This window comes from Anopheles marshallii, chromosome 3, assembly GCF_943734725.1.
Source record: "Anopheles marshallii chromosome 3, idAnoMarsDA_429_01, whole genome shotgun sequence".
Lineage (NCBI taxonomy): Eukaryota > Metazoa > Arthropoda > Insecta > Diptera > Culicidae > Anopheles > Anopheles marshallii.
This window is the reverse complement of record NC_071327.1, coordinates 58,804,225-58,818,859: the sequence shown is the minus strand read 5'-3', so window position 1 is coordinate 58,818,859 and position 14,635 is coordinate 58,804,225. Positions and strand designations below refer to the sequence as shown.

Genomic DNA, 14,635 nt, shown 5'->3' with positions numbered 1-14,635 from the left:
GAAGGGAACCGCTCGAGGTTGTGACCATTCGTGTTTAGTATAAGAGCGGCATAAGCTTTGTTAGGAGGCGCGCTACTACGCGGCAAGCACGTGTAAGACCCTTCGATATTTATCGTTAGCAGTTAGTGTTGGCAGCCTTCGCAAGCAGACCTGAGCCATAAAGGACCCCAGTTAAAGATGAGGTATTTATTGAAACTGAATTTGCAATAAAATCATTGTAAACAATATGTAAACCTTTGTCTGGTAAAACTTTCGTTTACGTTTTATTCGACGTTGATGTGCATACAGTTATAAGTTAAGTTGTTCAAAGGTTTTGTATTATGTTTAACCTTTTCTTTGCATTAATGCTTAAAGCCTACTCAAATATTCGTGTTGATCCTACAGCTGAATGACTTCCTTCTCTGGTTTCGTGTCGAGCTCACTGTCCGACGACAGCGGGACGAGAGTTTCCGAAGGTTTTTGCTTAATTTCAATCACCTCGATGAAGGGGCTGTGGAATGAAAAAGACGAATTTGTTAGTCACGCGGTGGAAAAGGTAAGATCATCCATGATACACTTACCTTGGCTTCGGAAGATCCTTGTTTGGCTCCGCCGGTTCCGTGTTGAACAGGGATCGCAAACCCATAAACCACTGTGGCAACATTTCGGTATCGGTCGGCTGCGGTTCCTGGGACGTGTACTCGTTCGACAGCGCTACGGGAATGGGCGTTGCCTCGTCTCCACCGCCGTTCATCGCGTTGGATGCCTTGTTCAGCATGTACTTTGCGTACAGTTTCGGTTTCTCAAGCGCTTCGCTAGCGACACGCCACGGATAGGTGACAACGTAGCGGAGCTGGTCGGCCACGTTCGATACAGCATCACGCGACACATCAATCGCGTTCTGTGCCGTCCGGTACACCTGATCTTTCGCCTCCTGGAGCACCTGTTCTTCCCGTTCAACCAACGATTTCTGGGCTTCGATGGCACGCGTCAGTATGGCGGCACGGGTACCGTATTGTGTGGCGACGATCGATACGAGCACCAGCAGTACCAGCAGCGAGTGGAACCGGAATCGTGATGGGATTGACATTTTGCAATACGGTCTCACGCGGGTGCGCAGGTGGTTGTGGTGCAGTGGTTAGCCTCGAGTGTAATGCGAGCAGCTGCCGATGGTCATATTCTTATTTATAGCCGCCATTACGGCGTGAAAGCCATTCCAGGTATGCAGCAAACATAGATGAAAGGTGTAATAGAAGAGAACAACAGTACGTTGCCTACGGAATTGGACGGCGAGTAGCAGAACCGGAAATTGAAACGTGTTATCCAATAGGGTAGGAAAGTGAAGACAATTCTTCGGCCGCTAAATCACTTGCTTCCGAGTTTCGACGAGAAGTTTTGCAACTCTGGTAAAAAAAAGGTCAAAGAAGAGGGAGTTTGCTGCTATCGAAACAGTAAGCACCAGCTATAGCACCGTATCACGTCATCATGGTGCGAACGTGTAGCGTGCGACACACCAAACCACCGACCAGATGACGATGGACCCAAGCAAATGGAGATGATCTTCGGAGAGGTGCGAAAAAATACCATAAACATGCCGGGAATGAACCGATCTTTGCATAAAATTTATCACCTTATCGATCGCAACCGTCAGTCGGCTTTCAATCTTCAATGCTACCGGAGCTATCTAACCTATCTGCTCCCGGTACCGTATCGGATCGCGTTTTTTTTATTTGTAGTGCTCAGTGCTAAGTTCGATTGTGATAGAAACAACCGTGTAGTTGTGTGGATGGTGCGAACTTAAACTATCTCAGTAGGCGAATTTTATCATCCACATCCACGAACACGTGCTTCACGATGTGCGGACCGTTGAAAGTGAGTTAATTTACCGTTATAGTGAGGACATCTTATTTCTTTGTCGTATCTCAACGTTTATCAACAATAAGTTTAGCATATTTTTTTGTATACCCCAAAAAAATAATATCTTACTTCCTGAGTCGTTAGCCTTCAGGGTATTGCCATTTTCTTTTTGTCACAAAACGGGTCTTTATTTCTTATGGACGTGAAACTCGATCGTTGTCTGGGAAGGTTTACATTAAAATTTGCAATTTGTAGGATAATCGTGACACATTACTGTTGATGATCATTAATAGAACTAGTTCCTGAAGAGTCTCAATATTGAGCAGGTTCCAAAACAGTTGCGGCAACGGTGCTAGGAATGTGAGCCCAGCTTTCATCACCAATTCCGGTTAGCGTTCTACCGATAATTGGGTAGATGGGTTTTTACTGGCCATTGCTTAACCATCAGTGCCGATGTGTAATGGATATCTGTAATACTTCTGAACCTCAAAGTCGAGGACATTTGCAACCTTGGTCTGATGAGCGTTCAACATCATGGAAAGTGGTGATTATTTGTGAAATTCACCTTTTACCGCCCAAAGTGAAAGTAGTGCATTCGCTAAGGTTATGAAACGCTTTCTTTTTGATTAGTTTTGCATAGGTTTTTCATAGGTAGGTTCTGGTGGTGTGCTTAATTAATCTTTTGAGAAGAGTCATTCATATCTTTAAAGAGGAGTCATTTAAATCAGGAATCGTCTCTCCAAAGATTCTTCGTGTCCTCAGAGCAGTGGTGGATTAAATCCCTTAAGGCAGGGATCGGCACACCTTTCCCGAATAGGGCCAGACAGTAAAAAACAATTCTGAAGCTGCGGGCCAGGTATTGAAAGTGAGGTTTTAGATACATGAAATAGGTGATAAGATTAAACTAGTATTGTGCTTAACGAATCTTTGGAGAACAGCTATTCATATGAATCTTATGTGAGGAGTTATTCGCATCAAGAATCGACTCCCAAAATAATTTGAAACGGAGCAGTGGAGAATCAAGTCCCTTCGTGACTTAAGTGAAATGGCAGTTGGGACACATTTTTGGCAACTATGTCCTTGGAGGGGGATGAGGCAGGGAAGGGGGGTTGATTCACTGGTTGAGGTCTTTCAAAATTTTCAACTTAAGACCTTCGGGGAAATGACAGTTTGAGCCATTTTTTGGCAACTGATAATCTCCAAGGATTAATGAATCTTTGGAATAGAGATTCAGATTGATGCATTCAGATGAAAGATTCATTCAAATTCATGAATCTGAATCAGACTAGCCTAACACCAGTTAGTTCCCAAGATGTTGGTTTAGTTGAGGATGTTGAGGATGATGATTTCACGTGATGGAGTGCCGAACATGAAATAAAACCTTCAGTCAAAAAAAAAAACGATAACGAACCGGGTGCAGGATGCCGCTTTCTAAGGAAAATTAACACAAACTTTGACGCTTTTTTTTCTAACACTATTTCAACTAAATTCGCTCGGTTCGCTTCCACTAAGTGTAGTCCATCCGTTACGCGCCGTAGCAAACGCACGACGGGCACGAACACGAAACGAAGCCAAAAGTGTTGAATAATATTTGCTAAAAGCGTTTCACCAGCTTATAGGCAAATATTTGCAAACACACACATGAGTAGAAAACATGAACACAAAGAAACAAAGCATGAAATGCAAAAAAGCGATCATGCGCATCAGTATAACAGCATTAACACTCGCTGGATGCACTCCGCACCGGCATGATTCGGAAGGAGTTGTAACTGATGAAAGTTTGTTCGATAAAAGCCGATTTACTTGCTGCTGCACGCCATGCTAATCTGCAGAAGGATTTAGACACGACGGATGATCGTGATCTGTTGGAGACAGCTGTTGTTCCCACAGTTTGTGCTATTGGTTCGTTTGCAAACATTTCCGTAATGTAATTAACACCCCCATTATGCAAATTGTTGCTGGTTTGTGTCATCCATCATGTTTGCCTTCGCGCAGCTTCACGCACAGCTTTATTAATGGGAGTGGGATGTTCAATTCGTCTGGCTTCACTTTCAGGTTTGTACTGTTGCTTTTATGCTGGTGGCAGCACGGGGAAGTGTTGCGGCCCCACAAGGTGATGCCCAGTCCGAATATCCTAACGGTGCGTTCAACGATCCCGTCCCCAACAATGAAAACAACCAAAAGTTCAAGGAGTACGCCGATTATCTAACACGTTTCGACGAGTGGGTCACGGGCAAGAAGGTACCGATACCGGCCGATCCGGAAACCGATGCGCTGCATCAGAGTTTGCCCCCGAACGCACCCAACTTTGTGCCGGTGCGTGTGGTTCGGAATCCATCCGGTTTTGATGATCCCGTGCCGCAGGGTAGCGAAGCCATTCCGGAGTACAACGAGTACATTCGTGTGCTGACACGTTTCGATCCGTACGTCACCGGTCGCCAGGCGGCATCGGGTGGTGGCGGGCATGCCGTGTACAAGCGGGAAGATAAACCGGACGATACGCTCATCAGCACGGACAAGGATTTTGGTGAAAACATCGAGGATAAGGTGCCAGAAACGTCGACCAGTTCGGATCCGCAGTATGGGGATTTCATCAAGGAGCTGAAACGGTTCGATCCGTGGCTTACTGGACGCAATGTGACCATTCCGCACAATACCACGGCCGACCAGGCCTGGAATAGTGACGAGGGCAAGGATCATTAGGTGGTCGTGTCAGCAGAAGCTCCGGGGCGCGCGTGTGTGTATAGAAAATAATGTCAACTTCTATGTCCTACCCTTTCCAAGGATTTCAGAGCAGTTTATCTTATATTAATAAAGCAGCGTTTTGAATATTAGAATATGTTGAAGTGTGTATGTATGTTAAGAGCCATCGAACCAAACGAATCCCTCTCCCCCCTCTTCCTTCCTCTCTTGTTGGCCTTTTTTTTTTAGGTTGATCTAAACCAGGGGTCTCCAAACTACGGCCCGCGGGCCGCATGCGGCCCTCGAGAGTCTCCAGTGCGGCCCGCGACGCTATTGCTAATATTACCATTGTAATGAAAATGTCTATTTTGGGAAAGTTGTAATATTTCTTAACTATTCAATTTAATTTCTGAAATAGTTAGCAATATTTAATAATAGAAATTGTGAAATAAAAATCCCCCGAGCGCAACATCTCTATAAATTACCCGGAAGATACAGGGTTTTGCAATAGATAGAATCTGATGAGCGCCACTTAATGAATCGCGTAAGCTTATAAGATAAACTGGGAGATTGATAGTGAAACACAACACAATTTACTGAATCGCAAAAGCTGGATATGGAGTCGCGGGCACAATTTAGTGAATGTCAAATCCGGCCGGGCTGTTTCCATATCTGCCGGATTCAAGAGTTGAGATAGAAATTTCAAAATTAATGTACGGCATTTTAAACATAGTTTTTTCAAATTATCCATTAAAACTTAGGTTTAATGATGTTAAATACTTGTGATTAATTTGCAACTTCATTTTGTATTTCAACACTTGAATCCGCCTGTACGTAAACATGCTAACCGATTTGGCATTCACTAAATTGCGCATGCGATTCCATATCCAATTTTAGCGATTAATTAAAGTTTGTAGTTTTTGTGTCTGATCTTGTCTGCTCCTGCGATTCAGTAAGTTGGATTCGCCATATCCTATCTAATATAAAACCCTGTAATGTATAAGTGGCCCACACGCTATCATAGTTTCAACCAATGCGGCCCGCGGACTGAAAAGTTTGGAGACCCCTGATCTAAACCATCCCCTCAACCTTTTTCCAATAAAGGGCCCCAACGATCATTCCGCCCAGTTCCTCCAAGGGCATTGATCCGCTACTGCGGAGGAATTTAGTTCTTCAGGGCGGACTGATGTTCGTCTTCAAGGGCAAGTTTATTCTCATATGGACCTTGATCCGTTTTTTTTTGTTTCACATTCTAACCAGATAAAACGGAAGCTTCATCGGAATCGAGTGTTAGCAACGACACCCAGAAAGGTCTAGGTCGAAATAATTCTTCCATATTTACTATAAGCGATTAAAATTTAACAATTTCCGACACCCTATCAAACGTATCATCGTACCAACCTAGCACACAATCCGAGGCGTATTAGACTAGTCACCGCATTTAAGGCCCATTGACGTACTGCACGCATCCAACACAGTCACGATGATGCATTTGCTTCGTTAGTGTAGGCAATGATTAAACAGCCGTCACCCAATGACCCAACGGAACCCACAGAGCCGCTGATAACAGTTGACCTCCAACATCATATGCTATAGATTATTTACCTATCGGTATGGTCCAGTCAGTCGGATTTGGACGTTAGCATCCAAATATTGGAAACGGTTCATCATCATGTTGCATCATAATTCGGCTCGATGTAAAGATCGTAATGAATGACTTTACAAGAACAACCTTTATTAATTTATTGCCACTAGTACGCTACATTATGTTGGAAATAAATAGTATTTATTCAAACATCTCATAGCAAAAAAAAACCCAAATGTAATTCTTGCATCAAGAATCAAGCTTGAACCGTCCACCGGGAATAACCATTTATTCGCTCGTGGCCAATGTTGTTATTTTGAACTGGCGCACCGCTTTATAAACCCAATCACCACCCAGATAATGCCGCAATAATAAGTTATGCCGAACTACAACAACCAACTAACTTATTGATAACTATATATAAGGCTCCCCAACGAGTGCATCCGGACGGAATTCCATCAGTTGGCCGTTGGAACTTGCACAGTGAATAATCGTTCCTTTGTCGAAGGTTTAAGAAAAAAAAACTCCGTTCAACGCTTCATTATGGCTAAATGGGTAGGTGTTTCGAGTGGATTGGTGGAATGACGATCCTTGTTGAGTGGTGTACAACAGCGGTAACACTGCGAACTATGTACTACAAACGTTTGATTGCTTTTTTGTACTTGTTAGGGACTTTTGCTGTTGGCGGTTTTCGTCATTGTTGCCATCGCTTCTGTTCAAGGTGAGTGTTTATAAAATGTAGTTTAATGTGTAACGGAAGTACACCGGTGTAATGCATCCCATTGCAGCTGATCATGGCGGGGAGCATCACGACGAGCAGGGTGGACATGGCCACGACCACGGACATGGCGGACATCACGGACCAGATTCACGGCACGGCCATGGAAAGGGTGGCTGCAACCATCACCGTCACGGCGGCTTTGGTGGAGACGGCAAACATGATCACAAGGATCACGACCACGGGCATGATGAGTCCCACGGGAAGGATGGCCACGGAAAGGATGGCCACGGGCATTAGCCGTACAGTGGAGACGAACTTTGAAAATGATCAAGCCGTAATCTTGGTATCGGAGTTTTCCTTAAAGATGTCAAATTGAATAAATAAATATTCGTGTGTGAAAATAAATGTATTTCAATCTATGTGTGTCTTTATGTTCACCAAGGAAATATCTTCTCGCTTTCTTAATGTAATAGACCTTGAAGATGAGTGATTTAGGGCGGCTCGATGGTGTATTGGTAGCGGCGCCGGTCTTCACACGACACGACCCGTCCAAAATCTCATCCGGATCAATTCCCCGTAGCAAGGACTGTGACTATCCGGCTACGTGGTAAAATAAATCCTAGTTCAGCCAGAAATGACAGCAGAGGTTTGGCTTAGTAGGTCGTTACGACATGAAGAAAAAAAAGAGTCATTTGTCCGGGCATACAGTATGCCTTACTAGTCTGATTTATTATGACGCAATTCCATACCCAGTCCCTTATGAAATTCGATCTACCACCATCAGCACATCGTACTGAATACCTAGACTCGCGATACTCCAATGAAGGAACCTTATCAGAATAAAATAAATAAACCTGTTGCCATTGGAAATAGATTTAACCTACTTCCGCTGGCTGTGACTAATATTTCCTGAGCATTATTTCAAACTGATAAACACACACACACTGATAAATTGGATTGGCCATCAATTTTGGGACGAACGCGTCGATAAGGGTTCTTACTGTTAGTACGTTAAAATTTATAACAACACAGCAGAATAAGTAAATTACAGATTACAAAAATAAGCAAATTATCACTCGAAGACAAACGCACGTTCAAAATCTCATAAAAACCGTCAACAAGTGCCTCCCTGATGGCATGAGACATTTGTGGCAAATCAGAAATCCCCGGCATGATGAACCCCGGGCATGTTTAACGCAGTTGTAAACAAGTTTCTTCCTACACACACGCGGTAGAAAACAAAAAAAAACAATATAATCATCTTTAGTAGGCGATGTTTTAAGCTTTTTTTTAAACAAAAAAAAATGTCCGGCTGTGTTGAGAATGAAGGTACGATAAGAACTTTTGCCAGCAAATGTTATTGTTTCGACAAGCCGGTGCCTGTGTATTTGTCTGTATGTTTGTTTTGTTGTTTACTTATTTCCTGCGACCGGTTTTTTGATGCCTTTGGGTCGTAATAAATTTGTTCGTGTGTGTGTGTGTGTGTGTGTGTGTGTGTGTGTGTGGGGAAGCTGGGAAGAACCCGCGAAACTAGAAGCATCCTTAGTTGTTAAACGTAGCGTGTTGGTTTCCGCGTCGTGGCCGCCCGCACCCTCCGATTTGCTGATTGCGTAAGGTTGAACCGCACATGGGGAACTGGTCGATCTTCTTCCTCTGCGGCGTTTCAAGGCCCCTCAAATCAGAATCAGAAGTAGCACAAACAGACATCCCCGCACTCGGGCACTGCCAAAATGAAGTCATTGAGCTAATAACATCCCAACCGCAAGGCTGGGAACTATAAAAGAAGCCCGCAGCTTCTCGGGAGCGATTAGTTACAAAACAGAACCGTCTGTACAACGTTTGTGAGTGGTATTTTTATTTTTGACTCCGTGAGTTAAAAGTTGACCGAGGATCGCATTAAACCAACATGGCAAAGTTTCTGGTAATTGCGTTCCCTATCACGCTTTCGTTCGTGTGGCGAAGAATGCCACGGCAAGAACTGGTTTTTTAATCTGGAGTTCTCTTTCCGTCTATTTACAGGTATCCATGCTGCTGTTGACCGTCGTCGTCATGGTGGTTAGCGCACAAGGTAATTATAATGCTGCCGACCGTCTGGAAGTGTTCCCGTACCGTGTCTGTTAAGTGCCGGAATGACAATTCCAAATAATTGCTGCACATTAGAATGAAGTGGAATCTTCCGAAACAAAAACCCCCAAACCTTTTGTGGCACAAACAAGCGTGATACACATCCTGCATTGCTTGCGCCTAACGTGGAATCTACGTGTGGTTCCTTCTTTCCAACAGGCTTGGGTGGACAGCATGGCGGTGGCGGACAGCATGGCGGTGGCGGACATCATGGTGGACAGTTTGGTGGCGGTCAGCATGGCGGTGGTGGCCACCAGGGAGGTTTCCAAGGCGGCCATGACGGTGGTCACGGTGGACACGGGGGACACGGTGGAAAGAACGTGCACGGCGGTGGTCACGGACAAGGATTCGGAGGCGGCCACGGTCAAGGAGGCCATGGACAGGGTCACGGTTACAAGGCGCATGGCTATTGAGTGAATGGCAGCTAACTGATTAAGGATAACAATAAATGTGATTTGATGATGTAGCTGCTCTTGTTTATGTGCTGTACGTTCGGAGGAGTTTAAAGAAATAGCATGTCCACAAGGGAAGATATACAGTCGAGAATGCTCCAAAAACACAAAAAAAGACCAAAAACAAACAAAGAATTAAAAAAAAACAAAAATCATTTTTATTCGATTTGTTCGATGTTCATATGCTTTTCTCTCAGCAAAAGATTTGAAAATCGATATTCTTCTTCTCATATTTGGCAATAACGACCTATTCCGGTCATAATAGCAGGAGTATAATGTGAGTAGATGGGAATGACCTTCTTTAATTCTACCATCCCATTGAAGGATGGTCTCGATCGAATATACCGAATCACCTAGATCAAACTGTTCGAGAAGAGTTCGCTCCTGTTCCTCCGAATGCGTAACTTCGTCCAAGTTACTAATCGTTGCCACCTAGCTTAAGATTATCATTATATATTCCTAAAGGATACCGCCCATACTATTCACGATCTTCTTGAGCTCGAACAACTTCCCACCGTTTTGCATGCGGCGAGCTTATGAAACATTATCCCCCCAGGCATTTAGGCTCTGAGTCCGTCCCAACCTTTCTCAGCTTACAAACGTATGAGACTGTTTGTTCACAACTCACCAGAAACGCTTTTGTAAATTCTCACGCTGGATTGTTCGATTTCGCATTAGCACCACATCGACTTTCGAAGTGGATTTCGTCTGTTGCTTCTGCCTCACAACTGTAGCCCACGTGTGCATAATTTCAGTCTGATGATGTCCGAAACTCAGTAGAGACCGGGAACGAAAGCCTCCGACTCGGATGCACTGTTTCGTTTGCTCAAAGGAAAACCGTGGTTTAAGCGAGAAGCGAGAGCTTTCGACTTAAGTTTGCCCCTACATTGTACATCTTGGGTGCTGCTCGTGCATGGTTTTATGTGTTAAGCATTTAATTTTTGGAACATTTTTCAAATTGTTCTCTTCCGTTGTGCCACCCAAAATCATCCGATCCGTGGTTTGATTGTGAATTTGTTTGCATAAATCTAGGCGCTACCGTGTGATGCTTTTATCAAGATTTTAAATACGCCCGTGGTAGCGTTGCATTATTTGTGTTGCTTTGTAGAAGGTATTTTCTTTATTTATTTTATAGTTTTTACTAAGTGTCGTACTGACACGGGTTTTTTTTTGTATGAAAATGTATTGCTAAATCCTTCCGAGACGACCCGAACGCCTGATGGGGTTTCGTTTCGCCAGCATTCGAAGTAAATACAGGCAGTCTCCGAGATACGCTGTTATAGCGGACCGCCATAACCCGGGACAAATCCGCTTATCTAAGTCGAATCCGGAAGTAAAATCGTTTATACTTCAAAGTTAGGTAATTGACTTCCTTCTCTGCACTTAATTTTTCAACAAACTAGGCTACTTTTTCATGGCATACATCAAAATAAACTTAAAACAAATGTTTTATATTGCAAAAGAAGCTATTTTAGAACAATTTTATACGTACAAACCGACCTTACGCACGAGCACTCGCGAAATACGACAAGACGGCGTGAACGCGTATGGCTGAGTTTCCGATCCGTGTTCATTTCCTCCCGTATCTACGTTTGCGCAAGATTGCCGATTGCGTAAGGTTGGACGAAGCCGCTTTCAACTTCTTCGTCTGCACAACCAAGCTGTACGATGGGCATCTATTTAAGCGCCGGATTTCCCCGCTAGCATTTAGTCGTGTAGAAAGAAGCGAACAAGCTTCATCTGTTTAAAATCGCTGGCAGCTCATCAAGCAAAGAATCAACAGCAAAAGCAGAACTTGCGTGTACAAGCTTTGACGTCTTAGTGTGTGCGAGATTAGTTTTCTGTGAGTTGAAAAGTTGAACGTGAACCAGATTAACCAACATGGCATCGTTCATGGTAATTGATTTATACATAAATGTTTCGTTCGAATGGCGAAGAATCCGAAGGCAAAAACTTGTTTTTAGAATGAATTTCTCTTTCCGATTCACAGATGTCCGCACTGATGTTGACCGTCGTCGCGTTGACGATTAGCGCAAAAGGTAATGATAACGTTGCCGGGTGTCTGGAAGTGTTCCCGTGTCCTTCGGATGTTTGCTTAAATGGCAATTTTCCTGTGAAGTGAAAGAGTGAAACTTTCGGAACGGATGCATGAAAACAACTTTGTGAAATGTGGTGAAATGTGGTTTGTGCTGCGTTGAAGCTACTGGAGCTACGCGAAGTTCCTTTCGTTTAATAAACCTGCACGGAAACTGTGGCACGGGGTTAACACCATAGTGGCCAATATGGAGCCGTGGGACGTGGTGGTAAACATCTGGAAGGCTTCCAAGAAGGGAAGAATGGATTTGACCGACACGGCGAATAAGGTGGAAAGATCGTGCACGAGTGATGAGTAACCGGCTTAGCTGCGAGAAGAAATACTTGAGTCGCATTCTTGAACGGACCGCATAATCAAACCATATGCGGTTTCAAAAGTACAGCAATAAAGAAAGATCGCACTTATGCATTCCTTCCGCCAAACACATAATTGGTCGACTATCATTTAATGACATCCGAAAAGAAATACCCCTAGTGGCTGTTGAATGATTAGAGGCCAACTGCTTAGGGATGTGGCTGAGCACGTAATTATTAATTTATAACAAGACAGAAGATGCGTCAGATTGAGCGCAATGTTATACAATTTCGCAACCCCAACTTGAAGACGTTGATTCATCCAAAATAGTCGTTTTTGCACATGATTTTCGCCGTTGTTGGTGCTGATGTGATTTCAGGCGGACAAGCACTCTTGATGTTGGTTATGCTGGTTGCTGGTAAGCAAAAAAACCAATACAAATACATTGTTAAATTCACCGTTTACACCCAGCTTCTCATGCGGTAGAACTGGTCTGTCGTGACTTTCGTCCATTCTTTCTCCGATATATCTTTTTTTTTTTTTTATTAATACTTTCAATCCACGCTGCTATCTTTGAACCGTTGCCTAAAACGTCTGTCCAAAAACTGCCTGTTTTTTTTTTACTCTCTTCCTAATTAGTACTCATTCCTCTCTCCGAAAGGATCTTTTGTCGTTCTCCCACAGATCCTCTCTTGTGCTCATTTGTAATCCCTTTGCACATGAGCGCTCAAGACGAATTCTCATTTCTTTCTTTCTTATTCTTGAGGTTTCTTAAATTTCTCATGAACATACTCTCTTATTACTGTTCTATTCTCTACAACTTCCTCTCTCATTTTTTCTTTAATGCTCTATTCTCTACATGGTCCTATCCGCGTTATGTATAGGGAGGCCATCAATGTAAAAAATCCGAAGAATGTGTGTGACGATGGATGAAGAAGAGAGAAGAGTCCGCACGAAGGAAGAAAAAATGAAAGAATGTTTATATCAGCAAAGTTTAGCGTGCACACGCAGAGGTTGGATAGAAATGTGACACACATTTCACACAGCTGGATTATCCAGCTGGCAGGAAGGAATTGGTTTTTAGTGGCATGACATGAGACATGATGTTGAATCCACCCTTAACGCAGATTTTCAACTCTTATCCGTGGCAGTTCTGTCTCTTTGGCACCGATCAGATGAACGGTCAGTATATCTATTGGCTTCTTAAAAACGTTGATATATCCAAGCATTCTTTACGAACACCTGTTCCGAACTGTTTTGGCAGACGACGAGTGCGGCATGCGGTATGAATCATACAGGGTCTGGGCTATAGATAGGACGTGGCGTGCCAAAATTATTAAATCGCGCAAGTGGATAAGATAAACGGTGAGATTGATAGTGAATCGCAAAACCCCTTTACGGTATCGCAAGAACTGGATATGGAATAGGGTGCACAATTTAGTGAATTCCCAACTCGGACAGGCTGTTTACGCACATGCGGATTGAAGAGTTGTTTTGTGGTTCATTATCAATCGCACCGTTTATCTTGCGCGATTCAATAAGCTGGGCCACGCCACTTCCTATCAATCGCCAGACCCTGTAAGTTAGGCACGCCTATTCCTATCCAGGTCCAGCCAGACCCAGTAAACGGCGATGAACACTCGCTACTCCGGTAGGCCGGACACGTCATGAGAATGACACAACGTGTGAAGTCCTTTCAGGACGTCCACACGGACAGAGAAGGCGTGATATACCCAAATTGCGATGGACTGATGGCGTAGATGCGTCCGTCAGAAAGGCCGGTATAATGGCAGATTGGCAGACGACGGCGCACGACCGTGAGCGGTTATAGCGCCTGATAAGTAAGTAACTAAAAAAAACATCGATAATCTATACAAACAAAAATGCGAGCTGCAAAATAGGCTTCAAGCGGAGACGATCGATAACTGTGTGTATAAAATGAAACTTTGATAAGACTTTTTAATGCTTTTTTGTCATTTCGACAAGAAGTGCGAGTGAGTTTATTTCTTTACTTGGTTTTATTTTACAAGGTTTTCGAGCCGAAATAACCAAATTAATGCCATTTTTGGCCATTATGTTCACGTTGAAAGAGCATGGTTTCGAAGTTGACCAGGAACCCTTCCAATTGTTCGGAGCTTTTGCAACCTGAAATTCTGAAATCCTGTTAAAATCTTTATCACACATGTGCAGAGCATTCAAGTTGAGCATTCAAGTCAGGTGAGAAAGCTTCGAGCAGAACCTGTTTCAGCTTGGTAATATATTTCCTGAAAGCGAAAATTATTCCAGAGCTACGCTCGCCTCGCTCGAACTCACAGCGTGAGGCCGAGCCATCATGCGACCAGTCGCATACGGCCGAGCAACAACAGGCTGCTGTGGCTGTATATTCTGTTTTTAATTCTGTAGTGAGACAAATACCTGAGAAAATATTAAGTCGAACTGTACAAAAGAAAGACCTTTTTCACATTTGAATGTCCTAAATCGTCTACAGTCTGCTGTCAAACAAAGGTCTATTAGAAATCAAATAATTTAGTGAGAACTAGATGAGCAATGATAATTTGCTCACGAAATATCTCACCATATTTTTTTCTCACTCACCAACTATGAATGCAAAATGTCAAAATACGCGCAATGGGTGCCATCTGCAGCTGGCAGATGTTCAGTCAAAAAATAGCGGTTCTAAACTCACCGGTGGAATTGTAAACGCGCGCTCAAAACGCCCGTCGCCATATTGTTATTTATTTGCAAGCCGTGCACTCCGTCGCAATTGTGCCGTCCGGTGTTGGTCCCGCTGTAAAGGCATGTGTGAAGCAAATTCCGCACTGCTGGCTTTCGTGTGCGACTGGTAA

At 43.6% G+C, this 14,635-nt stretch overlaps 3 protein-coding genes across 3 annotated transcripts; 2 read left to right on the top strand and 1 right to left on the bottom strand.

Annotated features, from left to right (window-relative positions):
* Positions 1 to 378: 378 nt before the first annotated feature.
* Positions 379 to 1,069, bottom strand: LOC128715252 (uncharacterized). The gene is made up of 2 exons (XM_053810133.1): positions 561 to 1,069; positions 379 to 490 (listed from the first exon to the last, which is right to left on the bottom strand). Exons 1-2 carry the CDS (start codon positions 1,067 to 1,069, stop codon positions 379 to 381), a joined length of 621 nt encoding a protein of 206 aa, XP_053666108.1.
* Positions 1,070 to 1,833: 764 nt separating this feature from the next.
* On the top strand, positions 1,834 to 4,539 carry LOC128715105 (uncharacterized). Its single transcript, XM_053809987.1, has 2 exons — positions 1,834 to 1,851; positions 3,892 to 4,539. The coding sequence occupies exons 1-2, from the start codon at positions 1,834 to 1,836 to the stop codon at positions 4,537 to 4,539; spliced, it is 666 nt and encodes a 221-aa protein (XP_053665962.1).
* A 4,191-nt stretch (positions 4,540 to 8,730) lies between these two features.
* Positions 8,731 to 9,361, top strand: LOC128712916 (uncharacterized). Its single transcript, XM_053807782.1, has 3 exons — positions 8,731 to 8,745; positions 8,844 to 8,892; positions 9,108 to 9,361. The coding sequence occupies exons 1-3, from the start codon at positions 8,731 to 8,733 to the stop codon at positions 9,359 to 9,361; spliced, it is 318 nt and encodes a 105-aa protein (XP_053663757.1).
* The last annotated feature ends 5,274 nt before the right edge of the window (positions 9,362 to 14,635 follow it).